The sequence below is a fragment of the Paramormyrops kingsleyae genome, chromosome 10, assembly GCF_048594095.1.
Source record: "Paramormyrops kingsleyae isolate MSU_618 chromosome 10, PKINGS_0.4, whole genome shotgun sequence".
In the NCBI taxonomy this organism is placed as follows: Eukaryota; Metazoa; Chordata; class Actinopteri; order Osteoglossiformes; family Mormyridae; genus Paramormyrops; species Paramormyrops kingsleyae.
This window is the reverse complement of record NC_132806.1, coordinates 24,584,619-24,610,092: the sequence shown is the minus strand read 5'-3', so window position 1 is coordinate 24,610,092 and position 25,474 is coordinate 24,584,619. Positions and strand designations below refer to the sequence as shown.

General features: G+C 46.8%; 1 protein-coding gene across 3 annotated transcripts in view; it reads left to right on the top strand.

The window, feature by feature from the left end:
* Positions 1 to 509: 509 nt before the first annotated feature.
* Positions 510 to 25,474, top strand: part of LOC111855503 (connector enhancer of kinase suppressor of ras 2) — a 95,289-nt gene continuing 70,324 nt past the window's right edge. For 2 of the 3 annotated variants that reach the window (XM_023834576.2, XM_023834575.2), the window contains exon 1: positions 511 to 877. In XM_023834576.2, coding sequence (XP_023690344.2) covers positions 814 to 877 — 64 coding nt within the window. In that variant the 5' untranslated portion in view covers positions 511 to 813. Of the gene's footprint in view, positions 878 to 25,474 lie in introns of all 3 variants that reach the window. The other variant, XM_023834577.2, reaches the window with a different exon arrangement.

Here is a 25,474-nt window from a genome sequence, read left to right as displayed (position 1 = left end):
TAGTTAACAAAAGTTTTATATATTTACACCTGTTCCTACGGAGAAAATGACATAATTTCATTATGATTGAGAAATCAGAACACTGGAAAGTACTAGAACAGCGTATCCCAAATTAGGGAAGTAATTAATCTGTACTTAATTAAATAATTAATTAAGATAGTTACGTCATACGTAGAAATGTACTAAAATAAAAATGCAAGGTAATTCTTATAATGCTTCAGGCAGGCTATATTCAACTATACTTTCTGATTTATTAACATGCTTTCATCGATTTGTGATATCGCATCATATGAGGATATATGTGATTTTAATAATACGGTCATTCCCGTTATAAAGTTTAAAAGCGCTTCGGTCGGGGTTTAACATTGTACTTAATGTACCGCATTTTCACTTTGCATGGTAAGTCTTGAACCGAGTGTTCCGCTTGCAGCGTAGTACAGCGCTTTGTATTGCACCATTCCCTATGTCTCTCGCAAAGCGCGGCTCCCGGTTAATTCTGCAGCGTGCGGGGAAGGGAGGGAGGAGGGTGCTAGACTTGCTCGTTCACGGCAGCCTCACTTCTTTACAGTATTTCAGCGAGAGTTGGCCAGCACTGGGGGAGTGAGCGGCAGAGACGTACAACGAGACGGAGGAAGCGTGCGTGTCCGCGTGGATTGCACCACCGCATCCTCTACGCTGAACATGCAACCAGCCATGCTTTGAACTGCCGCGCCAGTCTCACCCGCTTTCGGCATACATTGCATTTTTATTTTATATCGCTATATCGTCTACGTTTGCTCTGTCGGTAATTAAGAAGAGACGGTAACATCGGTGATGGCATTGGTAATGGAACCTATAAGTAAATGGACACCCAAGCAAGTACTGGACTGGATGAAAGGTAATATACTGTATATATGCCTAATTATATTATGTGAACAGTGATGTGATTGTGCATTTAAAGTATTAATGTATATATTAATTAGCGTATGGGTAGTGAATGTCTCGCATGCTAAGATGATGCTGGCCTTAGTAATGATGAAGCCGACGATCCTGACGTAATTCGTTTTAAAATAAAACGCCTGTGAGCTCACATTCTAACGCAGACCTCTGTTCACTATGTGGGCATATCTAACTCGAATTTCATTAACGCTACTATAGTTTATGTTGCTGCCATCAATGACACAGGACTGTGGCAAAGATCCGTTGGATATTAAAAATCCATGGTTTTAAATTAAGGTGGTTAATCAAGGAGTTGCTCACCCTCAGACAGTCTAATTAAGTAAGCTGACGAGGTAAGAAGTCGAATCCAGCCAGGGCAAATCTGTGGTCATGCTCAGGGATTATGTTTCTCTCTCTCTCTCTCTCTCTCTCTCTCTCTCTCTCTCTCTCTCACACTCACACACACACACACACACACACACACACACACAGACACCAATCAGCTAAAGCATATCAGGGTAAACCTAGCACCATGGACAGCGCACAACGCCGTTACTGTACGTTACATAAAGCCGATCGACGGACCTTTCTCCTATCTTACTGTAGCTTATTGGAGGGTATGTGAAGCGGGTCTATATGGCTCGACTGGTACAGAAGCAAATAAATAAATAAATAAATAAATCAGCAAGCACTGCATAATATATTTCATCTGCGTTTGGAAACATGCAATCCATTTAACCCCCTCCGTTTATACTCGGAGAAAACTACCTTGCTTCTAATATGAGAATTATGCGATATGACCGTTTAGTCAAATTAGGGGATAAGTTTATATATATTGCTTATATGCACATGCATGTACACTTACAAATATAGACCAGCGTAATATACTTGGGAAAATAGATTTATTTGGCTTGGATTCACTTTGAACGGGCACTGGATTGCTTTACCGATGATGTGCTTTACAATTATTTTGGTGTGGAAAACCTTCATGACGTCAGGGGCATAAGGATTTAGAAATGGCTGAGTAAATGCTCACACGCCAAGCAAAAGTGAGGAGATTGTACGACGTAAAGGTTTTTTTTTTTTTGTGCTACCGGCTATTGTATGGTAGGTAGCCTATATTGGCTCAAATAACGACGGGAGGTGCATAAATAGTTTCGGATCAATACAATATTGCCTATTTTGAAAGGCGAGCGGTTAGTTCCTAGAAAAATGAGAAAGATCGCGTCCTGAGCATCGGTCCAGATGTGCAGAAATCGCCGTGTCATTTGCGGATCCGCTGCACCGGTTCAGCGGGCTGGTCTCCTCCTTTCGGGGTTATTAAACACTCGTAGGTGCATTCAGAAAACGGCACTCATGATCAGCTGCCAGGGAGGGAGCCAGTGCATTTTCTCCGCTGTCCCAGAAAGACACATATTACCAAGCATTGTCAATTAACTGCTAAAGATAATCAAGATGTGATATGGCGGGAAGGTATGAGGGGGACCTTCTGCAGTTCGGGCCGTTTCGTAATGGCACTGCACCAGAGGCATCATGTATCCCGAAACTTGGGGGTTTGAAAGGGATAATATGTGCTTTCGGCTTTAACCCAGACCGCCCTTGCTCATTGCAATTATTGATTTAATTCGGCATTCCCCGTTTTAGCTGACTATAACACCTAATTCGGCGGCTTCGCGCATCGACGGCTATTTAAAATATAGAATCAATCCCTGAAATCACAAAAACGTATTATTTGTATCGACTGAAGGAACATTAAACTTTAACTGGGTATTGTGTGGTATAATACGGGGGTTATTTGATCAGTTGAATGGCGTTAAGCACAGAGAGCTTTTTATTTCTCCCCGGCAGCTGCTGTCCAGTGATTTGTGCCCTGGGCGGATCTGCCTTGACAGTCACGTTTATTCATTGCTGCATAGTTTGTTTAGAAGTAGACATTCCTTTCAAATGTCCAAGAAACTAAATTAAAAGTAATCACAGTTCTTTATAGGAATCCTCTAGTAAAGAGTGGATGCATTTTAGTACAATTACAAATAGCAAGGCGCAGGGCAAAGTTAAATTATAGCGAGGCCATAATTATTATATGTCTTGTAAATTTGAATAATGGTAATGAGGTAAAATTACCTCAGCAATTAAAGGTATCATTTAAAATGCATCTATAATGTAAATCATGTGTATGCATGCGGGATTATGTTTTGGTTACTGAACCGTAAATCAAATTGTATTTAGTGTAGGGCGTTTTACGTGGAATTTTACAGTGATTTACATGACTTTTACAGGTAGTCATAATAATAAAAAACAATGATCTCAAAGTGCCATTACTGGCAAAACTTTAAAAATAAAAATAACACGCGTATATGATTGTGTATATGAATATGTGCAGCATATAAATTGTTTTGATTGTGGAGAACTAGGGCCCAGTGATACAGCTGCTGATGGTGCGGTTCTGATCCAGACAGCTGTGCTTATCTGACTGGATAATGGCATCACCAGGGTGGGGTCTTGTTGGCTCTGCTGTTCTGCTCTAACTGGTCATTTGATAGGCTACAGCCAGAGGCTCTGAGTAAAGTGGCAGCAGGAAAAGCAGAATAAAATATGATATTGTATACTGAGGGATATATGATTGGATGTTGGTGTGCACTAGGTCTATGGGAAAGTATCGTATAATATATGATTGGATGTTAGTAACCACTGGGTCTATGAGAAAGTGCAGTATGATATATGATTGGATGTTAGTAACCACTGGGTCTATGAGAAAGTGCAGTATGATATATGATTGGATGGTGGTGACCACTGGGTCTATGAGAAAGTGCAGTATGATATATGATTGGATGGTGGTGACCACTGGGTCTATGAGAAAGTGCAGTATGATATGTGATTGGATGTTGGTGTGCACTGGGTCTGTGGGAAAGTGCAGTGTGGTATATGTTTGGATGTTGGTAACCACTGGCTCTGTGGGAAAGTGCAGTATGATATATGATTGGATGTTGGTGACCACTGGGTCTATGGGAAAGTGCAGTATGATAAATGATTTGATGTTGCTGGCCACTGGGTCTATGGCAAAGTGCAGTGTGGTATATGTTTGGATGTTGGTAACCACTGGGTCTATGGCAAAGTGCAGTATGATATATGACTGGATGTTGGTGACCACCGACTGGGTGTATGGGAAAGAGCAGGAGCCAATGCAATACTGACGATGATATCTGGTGTCTGGATCTGATTTGAAATACAGAGAGGGTGAGTCAGACATCATCAAACACTTAGGGACTCTAGTTTTGTATCAAGTGCTCACTGGAACGCGTTGCATTCAGTGCATAAGATGTGACTGCATTTCATGCATGACTTGTGATTGGATCCCAGTCCAGCTGTTGAACCAAGTTCCTTTTATCAGAGCACTTCTCTCCTGTAATTCATGTGCTTTAGAATTAAGCAGGGAGCCGCAGCTTTCAGGATCCCGAACAGGGTAGCGGTCGAACGAAATCTGCTGCCCGGAGCGTCACATAAAAGACTTGCAAACTGGGTTTTCTGTTCGAGTCCTGGGAAGGGTGCTTCTAGTGGGGCTCATGAGGAAAGTGCTTAGTTGGGACTGTTCTTGTAAGATATCCAGCTGGAATTACAGATAAAAGCTGTAAGTGGCTTCTGGGTGGGGGTGGGGGGGGGGGGGGACATGGCCGAGTGAATGTATGTAAATGTGGGTCACTCCTGGGTACGTGTTCGCTTGGTGGCATCTCGAGGGCCTCGTATCAGGCTCCCGGGCACCAATGGAAACACAGCGGGGGCCTGGTGGAGTGGGGTGGGGTCGATATGGCCGAGGACACGGCACTCGTTAAAAACAGGACTGGGAAGATGGTCGAGCGGAAAATGGATGCATCTTGGGTGGAGTGGCCCTGTGGCAGGGGTTCTTGGGGGAGGGGGGGGGCGTTCCTTTCGTTTTGTGCTATCTCTGCTTAATCAGATGGTTTTATCCCTCCATCTAGTCCCATTGCTGTTGGGGGGGGGGGGGGGAATAAACCCTCTGATGAAATGTCCCAGCTTCAGCACAGGCAGGTGGCAGATTAGAGGAGGAGGCTGGTTGGGTTTCAGTGTTTAACCAAGCCCAGAAACATCCAGCCCAGCCGCGGTATTACAGATGCAGGACGGGGGGGGGGGGGGGGACTGGTAAATGGGGCGGCCAGCTCCCGGCAGGTTGCCGGTTTGCAGGGAAACGTTCTGTGGCTGAATTGTTATCCCGGTGCTATCGATGGGATAGCAAAGGCAGGTCTCTGGCGGGATGGGGGCGGGGCGAGTGAGATCCTGCCCCTCCGGTAAAAATTCAATTAGGAGGCAGCATGGCATGACAGGGACAAGTGGCTGAAAATGCAGCCCGCCGCTGAAAATTGGATCACACTCCCCAGTGAGGCACACCGGTCCCCCCGCCCCCCCCCCCCCCCTTGCTGAGATGTCACACTTTCCCCTCATCTGAGCTCCAGCTCTTTACTGTGGTCACCCAGAATTCCTTCGCAGGGGGAAGATCGGTTCCCCTCGGACGCAATTCCTGAAATCGATGCAGCCACTCCACCGTTTGGCATGGCGGCATGAGACTGCCAACTGTACCGAGACGTCTGATTGGCTTCGGGGGGGGTTTCCACAGAGGTCTTCAAACAAAAACGACAGCAGTTCCCAGGTTGCGGGTCTTGTTGACACTTCTAATCATACCATACGTGAACGTGGGTCTTATTTACGATTCCTGTTTCTGCTCATGGACCCTTGTCTGACTCATCGTTGTTCACTGGAGTGTTTATTTCATTAAAGCTCTAGTCAGAAAATGGCCACCTAACTTTTCGCAGAAAAGCACAAGGGTCCACCTTCTGTGTGATGTATTGTAAACGTAGCTTCACTTATACCAAATATACAGTGATACAGTGGTGTTCGTGATGAAACTTCATCAGGTTGCGGGCCTTCTTTATAAAAAATGAAAGAATTATTAACGCATTCAGCTGGAGTAGTAAGCAGTACTCCAAGCATTATCATCACTTGAACAGAAGCGTTCTCTGAGTAACCAATTTAAAGTAAGTATTAATAAACCATTTAGATGATATAATTGAAATAGTTTGGATTTTAAATTCCCCTAATGCCGCCAGCAGGTTTTGTTTTTGCTGGTGGGAGGTGGGTAGGCGTGTGTGTTGTGGATCTCGGTGGGCATGTGCCCACGCAGACGCCCCCTAACACTGGCCCCTGGCCTGCGGACACACACACACACACGCACACAGGTCCGCCCCCCCCCCATGAACTGAGTCCTGGTCATTAACAGAACCCAGCTCCGTCTACACCTCCTCTGAGACATCATTAGTCTTTACTGCTCTAGTGGGACCTATTGAATTTTTGCTGCTAACTCTTTATATATTTTTTTTCAGGATAGGAGGCTGAAGTGCTCATTAACGTGAACGCGTGACTGGTGGGGGGGGGGGGGGTTGGGGTGGGCTGGAGAGGTGACCCTTAAACCGAGTATATTATGTGCAACAGGTGATATTAAAATATCCATCCACCCATCTTCCGTCACTGCTTATCCAGTGCAAGGTTGTGGGCAGCCTGGAGCCTGTCCCATAATGCACTTGGCACAAGGCTGGGGACACCCTGGATGGGATGACAGTCCATCATAGGACACACATATACACAGAGACACACACACACTCACATGCACCTCCACATACTAAGGGCAATTTAGCAAAACGAATTTCAAGCCCCTACCCTTACATGTATGAGGCTACCTACTGAGATACTGTGCAGCACTCATTCAAAATATTGCTTCAACAAAAATTAGTGTTTATATTCTAGGCACAGAAATGGTTTTGCCCATGTACGTCCTGTACAGTTAGTTATCGGTGATGTATTATTAGCTGCACTGAGATTACAGGGCTTTGAAAACAGTTTGTCCTTCAGCCCTTCTTGGTTTTCCCGCCTTTAGGAATGTCAGTGACCTCTCTGTGTCTCGTCTATTTACACGGCAGTCCACTGGGGGCACTCTGTGTTCCTTCTCGAACGTTGTGGAAGTGAGTCCGAGTGCCGACCCGGATCACAGAGCTCCCCCGCCTTTTAATTTGACCCTGCCTATCTCTCTCCCTCCCCCATCCTCAGCAGTTGTTAACTTTTGAAGGCACCCACCCCTGGCATGCTGAGAGAGGTGGTGGGCGGGGGGGATGCAGGCTTCAGCAGGCGTAGCTTACTGGGCTGTCCTCTGTCCGCAGTCAGAGCTGGGGGGGGGGGCAGGCCTCATGATTTCAGTGTACTCAGAGAATGAACCGTTTTGCCAAAATTGATTTAGTTCGGCTAATTACACTGTCAGCCCCAGGACTCGTTTGTGGCAATTTGTGCTCCCTTTTCCATACTAGACTCCCTTTTCCATACTAGACTCCCTTTTCCATACCATACTCCCTTTCCATACTAGACTCCCTTTTCCATACTAGGCTCCCTTTTCCATACCATACTCCCTTTTCCATACTAGACTCCCTTTTCCATACTAGGCTCCCTTTTCCATACCATACTCCCTTTTCCATACTAGACTCCCTTTTCCATACCATACTCCCTTTTCCATACTAGACTCCCTTTTCCATACTAGGCTCCCTTTTCTTTTGGCAGTTGATCTCTTCATGGTTATTCGTGTGCACCACTCTCAGCTCCTCCCTCACTTTTATTCTGTGCTCATGCTTCCCATCCTTACCCACCACTTGTATCCTCAATTGTTCTATGCGAACATAACAGCTGGCAACTTCCATCCATCCATCCATCCATCCATCCATCCATCCATCTATCTTCTTACTGCTTATGCTGCACAGGGTTATTGGGCACCACTAACTTCCAGGAACAGAATGTCACCACCTCCCCTCAGTTTCTGGGAGAAATTTGCAGTTCTTTTGGTCACTTAAAATCAATCAGCACTCTTTCTTCACCCCTGTTGCCCTTTCGAAATCCATCACAGACTCCGATTCTTCCCCCATCTTTCCGAACGTTGGCAGTTTGTTACGATGTTGAAGTGCTTTCTCAATCGTGCATATTAATATCCATGATGAAAATCATGCAGTATTTCATCCAGCAAATGTCACAACCGACAATTAAATAAACTAAATGCACGCCTCAAAACAGACTAAATTGTCCGTATTCCCATATTCATTAGCGCTGGCAAGATTTGCAAATATAGTGTGCGAATGTAGCTGCACTGGAATGATTATAGATTAACTGTTTTGAACACATATGGGGCAATGTGTGGCTCAGAAGGTTGGGATGCTTTGCCCGTGATCAGAAAGTTGATGGTTCAAATCCTGTGGTTGGCAGTGTGATGTCACTCTTGGGCTCCTGAGAAACGCCCTTAACCCCAGTTGCTCCAAGGACTGACTGACCCAGATTTCTCTGTTGTATTTTTCTTCAGATAAAAATCCCTCCTGAATGAATGAACGAACACTTATCAGGAGTTCTGTTGTCAAAGGCATTTGAATCCTCAGCAAGTACAGAATCTCGCAGCCCTGTGATTGGCTCTTTCGCTAGGCCACTCCCACGCACACGGTTTGATCTGGTCGTATTCCCGCCGCTCCTCTGTGCGTCTATTGGGATTTATATCGTGGCAGCCCTCAGCGAGTCTGTCTGAGAGCTTGTCAGAGCTCTTCCCTTCATGGGCGAGATATTTTCGGGTTGCCTCATTGCTGTCTATTCTGAGTCATCCCTCTTAGTGCAACACGCTTGTCTGTGTCTACCTGTCAGTGATGTTTAGGATTCTTTTTTCTCATCCCAGTCCTGTAGTTTTCACACTCTATCCTAATATACTGCAGGGTTCTAACAAGGCCCAGGCTCACAGTTCCATGTGTGTGAGCCTTGTCGAAGGAGTGATTTTGGCACTGGATCCTTAAGATTTACTTTGTTTATATGGTTTAGTGTTTACAGTTTGCATCCTACGTTGTTCTATGTTTTTAATGTGAAACAGTGATGAGATGCTGTTGTATCACAGGAGGCACAGACCTGCTGAAAAGTGAAATGTAGCTACGTCTGTGTGTTTGAAACAAAATACTGCATTTGTAAGCCTGCCCCGTGCCGATCCAAGAGACGCAGGCGCTCAAGGTCTGTAAGACAAGCCTCCTTCGTGTCCGGTCTTGCGTCTTTGCTGAGTCGATGGAGAGTGACATTTCTCTCTATCGCTGATTTCATTGTCAGCAGTCATTTGCAAACCTCCAGACCCCTGAAGATAAAAGGGCAAACATCTCGTCATATTATCTTTTTATATTTTCGGGGTTTTGACTGAATTCTGGTCCAATAAATTCACCCCTCTGTCCATGCATCTTAGAACCGCTTCTCCTGGACTGGGTTGCAGGCAGTATAGAGCACTAGAGAGGCAGCATTGGGAATGAGGCAGGCAGCATAGGGAAAGAAGAAGGCAGCATAGGGAATGAGGCAGGCAGCACAGGGAAGGAAGCAGGCAGCATAGGACAGAAGACAGGTAGCACAGGGAACGAGGCACGCAGCTTAAAGAACGAGGCAGGTAGCATGGGGAACGAGGCAGGAGGAATAAGGCACGAGACAGACAGCATTAGGTATGAGACAGGCAGCATAGGGAATGAGGCAGGCAGAATAAGGCACAAGGTTGGCAGCATAGGGCACAAGGCAGAGAGCATAAGGTATGAGACAGGTAACACAGGGAATGAGACAGGGAGAATAAGGCACGAGGTTGGCAGCATAGGGTACGAGGCAGAGAGCATAAGGTATGAGAAGGCAACATAGGGAATGTTGCAGGCAGAATAAGGCTTGAGGCAGGCAGCATAGGGCACGAGACTGGGAGCAAATGGCACTAGACAGGCAGCATAGGGCAGAAGACAGGCAGCATAGGGAACAAGGGAGGCAGAATAAGGCATGAGGCAGTAGCATAGGGCACGAGGCATGGGTACATTGTGGATAGGATGCCAGCTCATAATAATGGAAAGATACCAGTTAGCCTGGCTGCATGACTTTGGACTGCAGGGGGAAACAACACGGGGAGAACATGCAAAGGTGGGATTTTAACACCTAGCTTTGGGGGTGTGAATCAACAGTGCTACCCACTGAGCCAACTGTTAGAAATGGCTGTTTCATTTAGGTCATAAGATATTCTTAAATGATTCATACAACCATCCATTCATCAATCCATCTTCTAACCTCTTATCCTGGTCAGGGTCATGGAGGGCCTTATTCTAGGCAGCACAGAGCACGCACACACACACACACACACACACACACACACACACATGTAGGGTATACATATCCTTATGGGGACTGCTCATTCATTTCAATGGGAAAAATGGTAACGCTAACTATGACAACCTTAACCCCTACCCTGCCCTAACCATAACCATAATTAACCTAACAAAATACAAGAGTTTTTGCATTTTTATTTTTTTCATAGCAGTCACCAATTTTTATGAAATAGAGTTTTCCCTTATGGGGACCAGCAAACAGATATTTATCACGTTATGGGGACATAATGTCCCCATAAGGATAGGTAAACCCGCTCGCACACACACACACACACACACACACACACAGTGTTACACACTCATCCTCCACAGCTCCCTCCTGGACGTCCCTTAGTCTAATAAGATTCTAATAAGATTCAGGATCAAGTGGCTTGTAGGCACTTTTCACAGCTGTAGGAAAATAACGCTGCTACAGTGAGATATTACATCACATAACCCCCAGCACGCTCTCTTATGCATAGCCAGGCAGGTAGCTAACATGCTAAGCTCCGAGGAGGCTTGAGCACGTCAGCATTTACCTTTACGGCATAATCAGCATCTGCCTGGTCAGGCTTGCTTCATACATTATGCCACAGTGGTGCTTCATTTCCATGCAGAGTACGGCATTACATCTGTAATACTCCATCCGCGCTGAGGTTTTTCTGTCTGCAGCGAGGCGTTAACATTTGTAGGACGTGTTAGCACGTCAGGGTACTTGCGATGTAGTATTAAATCAGGACAGGAAGGCATGGAGATAGAAGCGCACGTGTGCAAAGGCCCCGATACCTCGTGCCGGCGAACGGCTCCTGTACCATTTCCAGTTTATTCTTTTGTACCTTCTGATTCGTCGGTAAGCCGAGGCAGAACGCAATTAGCCGAACAAGGGTTTCAGACGTGAATGTGGAACCGGGGGAGTTGGGGGAGAATTTTGGAACATCATTAAGAATGCAATGATGAACAATCATGAAAAATCACCTACAGATTAATTAATAAAGTTTTATTGGCTTGAATTAAATGAAGGCGAAATTACATCCAGGGTTGTGTAAAACAAAAATCTGTCAATTTCCCCCTTATGATCAGCTCTTGTTCAGATGTGTTCTCTGTTCCATGTTTTTGGACCTGAAACTATTTATGGGTCAGGTGTTGCTCGTAACATCAGGATACCTGTGTCCACTAATGAGCTGCTAGATGTTTATGAGTCTAATCAGAGAGCTGGACAGAAAAGGCCGCTTGAAGGTGTGTGCTCTTCTTCACGGTGATCGCGTCCCTGTTGACCATCGGGATTTATCTCTCTCTCGGGGGCACCACTCAGGAAGACAGATTGCCATTCCCGAGGGAATTCCATTCGGAAGCAGCCAGGATGATCAAAATGGATCCAGGAATCGGCAGGCGTCCTCATCACCCCGCAGTGACCGGCATCTAGAGTGGTGGTGAAGGGGCGATGAATCCACATCGTGGCACTCGTGACACATTCCTGAGACAGGAATTTTTGAGAACGAAACGGGAATCGCTCGCGTTTCATTCAGTCAAATGCCACTGGTTTCATACCGGCGCATTGATTCACGGAGGAAAGTCATTGCCCATAATTCACATTTTGAAAGGCGGGCTTGCCTCTCGGTCGCCAGGCAACCATCGCTAAGGAGTGCTGCGCGCAGGATTGAGGCACAGGCACTCAGTGTCAGAACATCTCGCCGAACAGAGGTGACTCATCGGCGGAGAGCCGTTCTCATTCGATGGGCGATGGCTGCATGCACGTGTTTACCCGGACTCACCTGGGCCCGCTTTCCACTTACGCCGTCCCTCATCACACTAGGTACAAACACCTGAGGCCACGGCCGTAACTGCATGTGCCAGAACTCATTTATACATGGTATCTGAACACAGAGTTACCCCATGGATGAAGATGTGGCAGATTGAAGTTTAGCTGTTTCAAAATGAACATATGACTACGTGCCAGAGGCATGGTGTATGACTAGAGGCAAATTGCAGTAACCGAGTTTTGTGTTCCTGATTAGTCTTCTCTGCTCTGATTTCCGGCATTAACTATACATTGCCATGTTTCCCCCGTTCGCATTTCGCCTAGATGCACTTCTCAAGAGCCCTGCACGTCCATTTTATTTGTCGGCCATAACTCCCGCTGGAGTTTTTGCACTTTTCCTGCCTGCTGTAATGGCTCCTTTTTCTCCTGTTCAGCTCTGTGTAGTATTGATCTCCATCCCGCCCCATCCCTGCTATTTCCCGAAAGAAAAATCCCAACCCTCAATAAACATGTCCTTTCCCACCGATGTGCACACTCTTCTCCCAAAGCCAACCAAAGTTAGTTCCATCCATCCATTTTCCAAACCGCTTATCCTTCTGGGTCGCGGGGGGGGGTCCGGAGCTCATCCCGGAAGCTACGGGCACGACCAAAGTTAGTTATTACTTGTCATCCTCGGAATGTTCTGCTAGGTTCCTACTGACCCTTCCTCCCTTTCCCTCTGGGGTTCCATCATGGCGGACAGAAGCTCGCGTCCCAAAGGTCTTGACCACTCAATGCGTTGCTCCACAGTGCTTCAGAACTGGGTCAGAATTGACACAGTCATTGCATGTGTTGATTAGGTACACAAATGGGTTTACCAGGTCACGCTCACATTTCACGTTATAATGCTGTGCGGAGGCGGCATGGTGGCACAGTGGTTACTGCTGTTTCCTCACACCTCTGGAACCAGAATATCTGTCCTTGCTCTGCGTCTGTGGAATTCGCATGAAAATGGATGGATGCTTATGTTTGTTTTATGCAATTCTGTACTCTGACTAGCTACTTTCAAATAGATAAGCGCAACTTAAACTGAGTGTGGATTACTGGACACACACAGACGTCCCCGGGTCTGAGTGGAGGAGGAAGAGAAGGAGGAGATACCCAGTGAGAGTGCAGTGGCAAAGGCACAGTCTCAGAATAATAAGACAGATGAACTGATGGACTCAATCTCAGTGGGAAATGAGAGACTGTTGTGTTTTCGTTTTCATGGAAAATTAGCTGAATCCAAACATTCCCCCTGGATTTATACACCGCAAGAGACACTCCATGGAGGACATCAGTACCAAATCACCGAGACGTCACAACTAGAGGCAGCGACACGCTGGACCGCCGTTACGCCTCCATTAAAGGGATGCACCATGCTGTGCTGTGCTCAAACGTTGGCAGATCCCACCACGCTTCTGTCTTGCCGCATCCAGAATACAAATCGCTCCTAAAAGTCTTGGCCCCTATGGAAGAAGGTCTGCACAGGGCTGGTCTTCCAAGGCAGAGCACAGCAACTCACTGATTGCTTTAAATTCACATAACTGAATGCATTCAATGATGTTGATATGTGTTCCTGCAACTAAGATGCATATTTTTACAAATCAAAATTCCAGGCTCACCAACCTCATAATAAAGAAATGTTTGATGCTGTCAACTCTGGAAGCCTTGAGTGGTTCAGGGGAGGGCAATCAGACATTCAAGAAGTGATTACGAGGACAGTCTTGGATCACAACGTGGGGATACCGGCACGCGGAATGGTCCGCGGGCCATCAGCAGCTACAAAGGACAGAGGAGTCAGATGACAACTTCTGATGTCACTCTAAATAACCATGTGTGGTTGGAGGATCAGAATATGGGCGAGGCGCATGGAGTTGCCAGTGAAGCAGGGGGAATTTGTCCAGAAGGTGCCTGAACAGGACATGGGAGGGGGGGCGGACTTTCTGCAAGGTCAAAGCCTGCAAAGCTGTTAGAACCAATGGTGTCCCTTCCTGTGTTCAAGAGGCATGCAGTGCGCATCTGGCCCCTGTCTCTACTGACTTCTTGAACATCTCTTTGTTCCTGGCCACTATGCCGGTGCCCCTGCTGGAAACATCAAAGGTGTCATGTCTCAGTGGCACTAATCTCAGCAGTCATGAGGTGCACGGAGAGCCTGGTCATGGGGCGTATTAACAACATCCTTCTAGACTCTCTTGACCTGCTGCAGTTGACGGAATCAGTCGGTGGATGGTACCTTCCCTGGCCCTTCACACCACCCTAGATCACCTGGATCACACCTGTTCTCACCTCTGTTTCACTGCACCAGAAGGCTGAAAGCTACAGGAACACCTACGTCAGAATGTCGTCCTGCCAGACCAGCTAGCGGACACACTCCGGGATCTGTGCCTCAGTGACTCCATCGGCACCTGGGTCCTGGACTTCCTGACAGGCAGACCCCAGGTGGTGATGATTGTGGAAAAAAAACTTCATCTCCTCTTGTGCTCAGTGTAGGGAATCTCTCAGGCTTTCGCCTGTGTTCATGGCTGTACTTGTTCTTCACTCATAACTCTGTGGCCAAATTCAGATGCAACTGTATCAACAAATATGCTGATTATGCCACAGTAATTGGTCTCATCACCTATACTGACAAAAACACACAGAGGAGTGACTGGGCGAGGTGGTGGAGGTGGCGGAGCGGTGCCGAGACTTCAGCCTGAGTATCAGTAAGACTGCTGTGGATGTCAGGAGGCACAGCGGGAGTCACAAACCCATCACCATCAACGGCTCCCCAGGGGAGTCTCTCAGCAACTTCAGGTGCCACGGCCTCCGCATCGCAGGCGGGCTGAGCTTTGACGGAAAACACCGGATCAATCCTCACGAAAGCCTGTCAGTGCCTGCACTTCCTGAGAAGGCTAGGGAAGTAGCAGATGGGCATGGCCACACTAACTCAACTTCTACCACGGCAGCATTGGAAGTGTCCTCAGTATTACAGTATGGCATGCTGGATCCTCAGTGCAGGACAGCAAGGTCACACAGAGGGACCACCTGCCGTCCATCAAGCAGATTAACATCAACAGCCACTCCAACAGAGCACAAAGTCTATCGTGGCACTCTGGAGTCTCTGGTAGGAGGTTTCACTGCACCAGAAGGCTGTCTGGCACACTGAAGAAGAATTCCTTCTCCCCCCCATGCCCCCACACGGTCAATAACTAACCTGAACCCGCTATACCTGTGCCTGCACTTTAAGTGAACTATAGCATAGTGTTACTTGTTGTCAGTGTATTGAATGTTGCATTTTACCTCTCTATTGGCCTTTGTATATTACGCAATTGTATATGTGAAATTTTGAAAAAAATAAAATTACAGTGGTACCTTGGAACACAAACTTAATTTGTTCCAGAAGGCCGATCGAGTTGTGATTTGGTCGATGTCTAAGTCGAATTTCCCTATAAGAAGTAATGTAAATAAATTTAATCCGTTTCAGACCCCCAACTGGTTGCCTATTTAAACCGATCTACTTATCTCATGATAAGAAGCATTAACAATTAATATAAAACTAATACTCACATGAAAAAGTAATACACAAAAAAAACAATAATCATGAAATAAGTGACATTTTATGAGCACTTTACCTGTATTGAGGTGAGATGATGGCAGGTGGTAGGTGGAGAGGAGGAGGGCCGGGGGGGCCGGGGGGGGGGGAGGGGGGGTCGCCACCTGGCCCTTATAATATGGGATCGGTCAAGTTCAGTTTAGATTGGTGAAGCTGAACATGTCTCGCCCCATACAAGTTTTAGCAGAAACGGTCGAGTTCCAAGATTTTGGTCGAGGTACAAGTCGAAAAAACTTTTGAAAGATCCGTTCGATATCCAAGTTGGTTGAGTTAACCAAGATCCATTCCAGATCCAAATTTCTACTGTGTGTGTGTATATATATATATGTACACACACACTATTTGATTGGGACAACTAGCCGTTACACCTACAGGAACTTTTATGACATTCCATTCTGAATCCATAGGCATCAATATGGAGTTGCCCCCCCTTTGCAGCTGTAACAGCTGCCGCTCTTCTGGTAAGACTTTCCGCACAAGATTTTGGAGTGTGTCCCTGGGAATTTTTGCCAATTCATCTAGAAGAGCATTTACGAGGTCAGGCACTGATGTTGGACGTGAAGGCCTGGCTCGCAATCTCCATTCTAGTTCATCTCAAAGGTGTTCAGTGGGGTTGAGGTCAGGACTCTGTTAGTCATTCCGGTTCTTCCACACAAAACTCACCCAACCATGCTTTTATGGACATTGCTTTAGGCACTGGGGCACAGTCATGCTGGAAGAGAAAAGGGCCTTCCCCAAACTGTTCCCTCAAAGTTGGAAGCATAGATTTGTCCAAAATGTCTTGCTATGCTGAAGTATTAAGAGTTCCCTTCACTGGAATTAAGAGGTCTATCCCAACCCCTTAAAAACAACCCCATACCATTATCCCTCCTCCACTAAGCTTTACAGTTGGTACAATGCAGTCAGGTAGATAACATTTGGCATCCGCCAAACCCAGACTCCTCTATCAGACTGCCAGACAGAGAAGCGTGATTTGTCACTCCACAGAATGCATTTCTACTGCTCCATAGTCCAGTGGCAGTGTGCTTTACACCACTCCATCCTATGCTTGGCATTGCACTTGGTGATGTGAGGCTTGCATGCAGCTGCTCGGCTATGGAAGCCAATTTCATGAAGCTCCCAGTGCACAGATTTCGTGCTGGAGTTAATGCCAGAGGAAGTTTGGAAGTTATTGAGTAAGCAGAGTGTTGGTGACTTTTCCACACTCTGTGCCTCAGCACTCGGCGACCCCACTCTGTTGCTTTACATACTTCTGTTGTTTCGGTTGTTCCTAAACACCTTCACTCTGCCATAATACCACTTATAGTTGACTGTGGAATATTTAGCAGAGACGAAATGTCATGAACTGACTTATTGCAAAGGTGGCGTCCTACGACAGCACCGCATTAGAATTCACTGAGCTCTTCAGAATGACCCATTTTTTCACAAGTGTTTGCAAATCTGCCTGCATGGCTAAGTGCTTGATTTTATACACCTGTGGCAAAGGGTCTGAATGAAACACCTGAATTAATTGATTAAGAGCTGTGTCCCAATACTTTTGCCCACATAATGTATGTTTACATATATACATGCATCAATCTATTTTACACTATAGGGTTATGGTTTTGTTATAAATACACAAAAACTATACAGTTTTATCCATCCATCTATTTTCTGTAACCACTTGTCCTATTCAGGGTCACGGAGTCTGGAGCTTATGGGCACAAAGCAGGGAACAACCCAGGGTGGGACACCAACCCATTACAGGGCACAATCACACACTATTCACACCTATGGGCAATTTTGGCAACTCCAGTTAACCTTAGGATGTTTTTGACGGTGGGGGGAGACCAGAGTACCCAGAGGAAACCCCACGACAACACAGGGAGAACATGCAAATTCCAAACACACGGAACCCTGGTGGAGACTTGAACCCTGGTCCCAGAGGTGTGAGGCAACAGTGACGTACAAATTTGTTGACTTTATTTTTGTTTTAATAGAGTGTTAGTGCCTTCATTGAGGCTCATCTAAGTGAATTGGTGCATATCATCATAAATTATTTAAATTCCTCACCATAAAATTCGAAACAGACTTTATTACCAGTTTACGGCAATGAGCTTGATGACATGTTTAATTTAGAGAAATTCCTATTACTGTGCTCTTAGTCCCTCTAAACGTGAAATAACTTGGGTTTCACTTCTCCTTCCTGTTTCATCCTTGTAGCCATCATCCATACCCATTTAATGTGCGTGTTTGTCGTTGCGATAACACGGTAAAGTACTCAGCATTCGATACCAGCCTTTAATCATTTGCTTTCTGGAAGGAGTGATTTTCTTACTCGTCACGAGCAATCAAAGCGACGGGTGTAAAAAGACGGCAATCTTCCGTTTTTTTCCCCCGAGAGAGACGTGCTGTGAGGCCTGAGTACGATCAGACGCCTTTGGTCTCGCTTCTGCTTCCCACAAACATCAGGAAATCAGCAGGATATCCAAAACACACGCACACCCTGAATCGCAGTCAAAAGCAGAATCAGGAGTGGCTGCCTTTTCTTCCTGGAGCCTTGTGGCTCACCTTCTCCTTGGTAAATAACGTTTCCCTCGGCGCCTGTGGCTTACCTGCTTTGGCATTTCATTCTGTGTGCGTTGCTGGGGGGCTCGTCCTCCGGAGAGACTCTGGCCGCCTCTGCTGCCGCCCGCCTTCCTCTGAAACCGTGGCTCCTTTTGTTTTCCCGTCTCTGCGTTTACCTTTTACCTCCGTTCACCCTGCTTTCCTTTTTTTTTTCTTCCCCCGCTACTTTCTCCTGCCTGGGCTAGAAGCTGCATTGCATGCTGGGACTTTTAGTCTATTGACACATGAGTTTATCAGTGACACAGCAGCCTCTGTGAATGACGCACAGCAGGGGATTTTGCCCTGGGGTCCACAGCCCCCCCCCCACCCTAACCCTATTCCTAACCCTAGAGCAGTTGCAGAGGGTCTGGAGAAATGGGAATTGCAGGTATTACCATCTAGTTAACTCAATGCATGAATTATTAAAGGAAGAGAACTACTAAAGTCTGGATCTTAGCTCTTAGTTACTTATGCTGCCATGTGTCAGTCAGAGGGGGGACCCAGGTCTGGTTTGTTTTCAGTATAAATATTATATGGTTCCTCTAATGAACGTTAAGCCAGCAACATACATGACTAAAAAGCATCAATGCTTTTTTCTTGCTGACTTGGATTAGTAGGAAAAGAAAAAATGGACACAGGAGATGATAAAGGAAATCCTACTCAATGGCGATTGAATGTAATGGATAGTAAAAAAATAACAGACAAAACTCGCAGTATAACTTCACTCAGTCCCAGCTGATTCATGGTGGCCTGTCACTGTGTGAATTCAGCAGGGTCACCTTTGCTCAAACATCGATTAAATGTGGACCCGTCTCACCTGGACTTCTCCCCTTACCGGCATTGTGATGCAGCTTTTTTCCAGAACTTCCACTCGACCTCTCTTTGCGAATCACCAATTCCCGAGCACCAATATCATCTGGCATTCGAACCATGAGCTTTCCCATAACCTGTCCTCTGATTCTTCCTTTCTCAAATACGAAATTCTCTTTTCTGTGCTTTGTATTGTCTCTGAGATCGCTTTTGCAAAGGATAATCTCTTTGGCAAAGTGTCTGGGCTCAGAAACAACTGACAGAGAGAGTCGGGATTCCAAATGGATGTGCGTGGGATAACCGGAGTCCCCTGTTTCCATGTTAACGGGATGACTTTCCATCTTTGGTAATGCCAGCCACAAACATGTTTAAGACACAATTCTTTTATGAAAAGAAAAACTGAAAAGAATGTGTACAAGCATCAGACCGCATAAATATCCCCTCTGGGGATTGTTCCATGTCCAAATAATGCTGGGCTGGCATCTGTGGTTTTATGAAGCAGAAGGAGACGTTTCTCATAATGATGTCACTAATGTTTGAGAACTGTCTTTCCTTGGATGCTATTGAGGCTCAGCTACAATCTGGCCATTGCTGTAGCTCAGCTACCACAGCCTGTCTAGGTCCCACATTGGTGCTGGGCATCCCTCCCCCACCATCCTGCTACATCTACACCCGCTACTCTCCACTCTGTCTGAATTACAGAACATGAGTGCAGGCAGAGAGGTGATGTCACTCCACAGTGACTCAACACGCTGCTGCTGCTACCTCTCCTGGCCTCTCTCTCTCCACATTGCCCCCTCCACATTACTCCCCCCCTCTCTCCACATCACCCATGCCCCCTCTCTCCACATCTCCTCCCATTGTCTCCAAAACACCTCCCCCTTTTTCTCCACATCACCCCCCTTTTCTCGTTGCTTCCAGCACTCTCTCTCCACATCAAATCCCCCCTCTCCTTCCTCATCACCTTTCCAGCTCTCTCCCTATTTTTCTGTGCCCTCACCATTCCCGCCCTCTTCTCTCTCCACATCATCACTCTTGCTCCTTCTATCTGACTCTTTCTCTGTCATTCCACATCACGTCTCCTCCCCTCTCCACATCTCCTCTCCTGCCCCCCCCCCACACATCTCTCATGCACTCTCTCCGTCTGTCTGTCACTCTCCCCATCACTGATCCCTTCTTCTTGCCTGCTCCCCACCATCACCTACCCTGCCCTCTCTTTCTTCCCCCTTTCCAATCCTCTCTGGGAGTTAAGATGCTCTTGGCCATGTCAGCAGGCCTTTCCCATAAATGCTCACGCGACAACATTCAGGCAAATTCCCAGCTGCTAGAAGTGGGAGCAAAGCACATCTGTCTGCAGCATGGAGCATCATCGGCCACCGTTTCTGCAGATGTGTGCCGGGTGACGGCACGAGCTCGTCCCACTAATGACGCGTGGGTGAAGCGGGGCGGCAGCTCTGCCTCGCTATGCTGATGATGAACAGGGAAGCGGATCAATGGGGCCAGAGGATGCAAAGGGGTCAGGGTGGTTCGGGGGGGTCCATTAGTCCGGCCTGTACAGTGTAAAAAGACAACATTTTGCATTTTCCAGAAAAATGACCTGTAGCCTGCACTGTCCCCCAACAGACCGTAGCACACAGGCTGCTTTTTATGAATAATGTAATCTCCACCATCTGCTGCTGGCTTCGTCCGGCGCGGGAACACAGCCCGGCTAAACGGACCGGCCTTTTCCGAAATTGGGCCACCGTACTTCTCCTGACGTGAATCACGTTACTGTTGCGTAATGTCTGCTTAGTGGCTGACCCAGTCGTGATGAGACGCAGAGAGGTTCGTTCATGCTCGTTAATGCAGCCCCCCCCCCCCTCCCCCGAGGTGTGACCAGCGTGCTGCTGTCGCCTCCGCCATGATTGTATGGAGAGATGCAGCGTTTGGTGAGCCTGGGTGTTTCGCTCATTAGGCAGGCCGCTGTTGCGAACGACCTTTTCGCGCGGGCTGCCACATTAGGCTCGCAACGAAGGGCGTGTGGAAGGAGACCCGCTGATTCACAGTGGGAGGCGCTGTACCGGGGGCCCGAATGCCCGCACCCCCTCCCCTCTATTTCTCGCTTTTTTTTTTTGTTTTTTGCTCTTTTTTTGGCTTCCTCTCTTTTTCCTGGACAGAGCTGTCAAGAGTGGAGGCTGAGGGGTGCCAGTGTGGGGGTGTGTGTGTGTGGGGGGGGTGGGATTGGGGGCTTAGCGCCAAGGGACTGGAAGCAGCTGTGCCTCATGTGACAGGGCCTCATGGGGGGGGGGGGGAGGTTGTGATGGCCAGCACAAGGACAGGGCAGCTGCTGTTCAGACGATGATGTCACACACAAGGTCTGCAGGTGTTGTGTGGCGACGGAACCCAACTTGACAGAACTGGGCTGCGGAGGACGGGCCGGGGTGGGGCCCGATGCATGCAGCGTGATGAGTTTGCACCAAACAGGGCCTCGATGCAGCAGTACGGGCGAGGAAATGTGCAATAGGCTACAGTCTTGGGCTCTCTCCACCTGGGGGCGCTCCAAAATGAGCATAAAGCTTCCAGGCCCTATTTTCACTCCCATGATGCTTAAAAGACCAGCCGACCAATTAGCAATGGAGGCTAACTGACCTTCAAAGACACCTTCATCCATTACAGTTCAAGACAAAATTTTTATTTTGAGAATTAAATACCAACACACTGCCAGGTCCATATTAAAATCATGGGATGCCTTGAGATGAATAATGTGTGTTCGGCTGGGGCACGGTGAAAGTTAATTGTTTCTTTTGTCAGTGGGGTGTGTTGTGGATGTGAGGCAGCCTCCTCTGGCAGACATATGAACAGGAGCGTGGGATTCCTGGGCCATTACAGCGAAATGAGATCAATGCTTTTTTACTATTTACTATCATAATTATGAAGGTAAGACCAACGCGAGTAATAAAAACTCGTGCGATTATATCCATTCCTCAGCGCGTTACAAGGGGGCAATTTTCCTGTAAGGAATCTTCATTTAAAACCTTTTGCTTTTTCATCGTCTAAGATGTGTCATTCTGAAACATCCTGTACAGGGATCTTAAAAAACATTTTTATCAATAACACTTTTATTGAAACAAAAGCGCAAGCTAGTAAATTATAATTATAACAATTATTTTTATTATTGTTGTTGTCGACTCTAAATGGGACACAATCATTTTTAATAATGGGTTAAAAATCAAACCTGCAGCGACTGGTTCTGAAAAGACCAAAGAGTGGTTGACCAGAAAAAATGCCTGACTTTGAATTCGGGAGGATATGCTTGTTTCTGTTTTCAAGTTACCTAGCTCAATTTATTGATGTGAAAGAATATCGAGCAAATATGTACTGAAAGTCGTTCTTTAGATATGTTAAAAATTTTCATTAACGACTACTTGGTATCTCAGTTTCTTTAGGAAAGCAAAGGGTTTTCGTTCTCCCTCCCGGTTAATAATCGCGGTGCTCCGTGGCCAGTCAATAAAAAAGCTAGCATTCCCTCCAACATTAAAGTTTTTATTTAATCGCTGAGCTGGCACCTTTTTTGCGCCCCAAAGCAACAACTTTAGCTGCAATACAGCTGGATATTTTACGACAGCAATTCTGGGTTATGCTTCCGGCGCAGACCACCAGAACAGAATCTTGTACTAGGAATGAAACAGGTGTTATGCCAAAAAAGGCATCCCTGCCGTAGAATGCATGCCTGTCTCTAAATGATCCGATTGCTCGCTGATCTGAAACGAGTTGAGCTACTTTGTCGAGTAAGGCTACCTTAGTGCTAATCAATAGCCCCAAAAAACCCGTAAAACTCTAACCCTAACCCCCAAAAAACCAAAAAACGTCTAAAACCCTAACCCCTAAAACCCTAACCCTAACCCCCAAAACACCCCTAAAACCCTAACCCTAACCCCTAAAAAACCCCTAACCCCAAAAAAACCCTTAAAAGCTCAACTCGTCGGAACACCAGCATGCATTCTAAGGCAGGGATGCCTTTTTCGGCATAACACCTGCATGCATTCTAAGGAAGGGATGCGTTTTTCGGCATAACACCTGTTGCTTTTACTGTAGGTGCAATAGCGACATCCCCACCTGCCCACACGTAGATGTACCTTTTTTGTTATTTTTTAGGAAAATATTTTTTAAACTTGCCGTCTATGAACATTTATTTGTGTCAATGTTTATAAAGTTTAAAAAATATTTTGCCCATGCAAATGTATTTTGCTCAGTGGAAACTACGGTAAATTAAACGGTGAGCAACTTTACCGTGTAGCGCGTCGCTCGTTTTTTTAATCTGCTGGTGAGCCTTTATGACAGCCACAGCCGTGCACGCAGGATGCGCCCGTCTTTAATCCTGAGGCAGGTAAACCCCTGCAAGAATAGCATGTTTTCAAAACCGTAGACAGATTTCAGCTGGATAATTGCACGCCTGATGGCCACAGACAACGGTGTTTACAAAGCATGGATTTCCAAGATGACATCTTCCATTCTGTTCCTTTCCTTCTGCTCCTAAAAAGTCTCTAACTTAAAGGAACCAACGGATTATATACCCAGATCTCTTACATGTACAGAATGAAATATTATTGGCAACATGCACATGTAATATTACTTCAGGAAGTAAAAATAGCACCAAAGTATGCAGTAATATGTACTCTCCAGATGATGATAATTTCAGAACTACTTTTGTAGTTTTATTTTGTTGTTTCAAACAAATTGTGACTTGGATTGTGCTGGTTTTGGAAATACTGGTGCTTTTGCTGCTAGTGCAAGTCCTCCCAAGCTGTCAGGTAAAGAATAGAACTATCACGCAACATGAACAGGACTCAAACTGTAAGGAGGAGAAACATTAATCTTATGTTAGTTCTGACCTCCAGTTCAGTACTGTGCAGATGTTCATGGAAATTCCATGGGTAAACACAGAGGGAGGCCACAGCTGATTGGCCCCCAGAGTGTCCCTCCCCCCTGTCACTCACTGATTCAAAGCGTATCATTGGCTAATGATAATGATGGGCCCTCTCTATGAATCATAGCCTCTGTAATGTCCCCCAGCTTAAAAAAATAATCCTCTTCTGTCAGTTTCCCAAAACACCCTGCTGCCCATTCTGAGAGGTGGCACTGAATGCCCCCCAGATGAATAATAGAGTGATAATCAGAACAATTCATCCTTTAGACGAGGGGACATACCAATACCTGACTTTGGGGATGGCCGTGAGACCGCGGCCGTGTCCTCAGTGTCATTAAGCGGCTGTCCTGAGAGGTGAGGGGCAGGGTCACGTTCAGCCGGGCCGAAACGCTGACTCACCGTGATGTAAGGCTGCGCTGCCATGAAATGGTAGCGGATCAGAACCGGGTCAATGACGGGAATGGGTTATTGAGCCTCGGTGATCCCCCACCTCAGTTCTGCCGAGCGCCAGGCCATACTGGTCACACTGTGGCTTCAGAAACAGAAAGAAACCACCCTCCCTCTCTTCCGGTCAGCATGGAGTCCGCTGCCGGCCCATTCTGTTCTCACTTCTCCTCGTTCTCCCCTCCATGTTGCCTAGTGCTGGGGTGGTTCCTGCATTACCTCTTCCCAGCGATAGGTTCTCCATGGTGTCCTCTTTGCATGGTGCATGACCCTCATGGGCAATTTTCTTCTGGGGTCCAGTACCCCCCCACGAGCAGAAGTGAACCGCAGGCGGAAATGCAAGGGCCTGCAATTCCCTGCTTGTTCTCAGGTTGTGAGGCCCGGTTTTAATTTAATTTTAATTAAAATGGGGGGAAAAATGAGCGTGGCCGGTGTGATGTGGACCACACAGAGCCGGGGATGCAGAAGTAGGTCAGGACCAGAGCTGGGGCCTTCGGGGAGGGGGCCGCGTGAACCAAAGCGAGGCCTCCTTCCCTCCGAGTCTCTTTCATCCTGGTTTTTATATAACCGTGCAAGGCGGCGTCTCTGTGGCTGAGCACCACAGGCGTGCGGCGGTAATTACCAGCGCAATACGATTTTCTCAAAAAACGGAAGACGGCAGATGTTCCTAAAGGGGACCTTGACCAGAAAATTCACCTAATCGTGAAGTTAATGGTAATTTGCAGTTAAGGCTGAGGTTACTGTGATTTTTTTTTTTACAGTAGCAGCATGGCTTCTGGTCTCCTCCCCTGTAAGGGTTGTTATCTCCATTCAAAAGGGGTCATGATATGTCTTTTTTAACAGAATCATCTCGCCATACTGGCTGAAGGACGCAAGGAAGATTCATGTTAATCAAAAGGTGACTAAATTTGAGATTTTTCTGGAGGCCTTGTGTTACGCTAATCTCTGGCATTGAAGCCTTGGGTGGGTAGGGGAAGTCTTGAAGTCCTGTTCCCCCTTTTCTGGATACTCCGACAGCCAATCAGCTTTCAGCTGGGGCCGATGGCCCCACCCCCACCACACCCCAGACGGTTCCGATTCCAGCAAGGATGATTGAACCCCTATGGCGATGCCGCACAGACCCACCCACCACGGTCCATGGGCAAGCAGGACGCTGGATGCCCATTCACTGCCCGTTAAGGGGGGGGGGGCGGGAAGGGTGCGATGGTTAT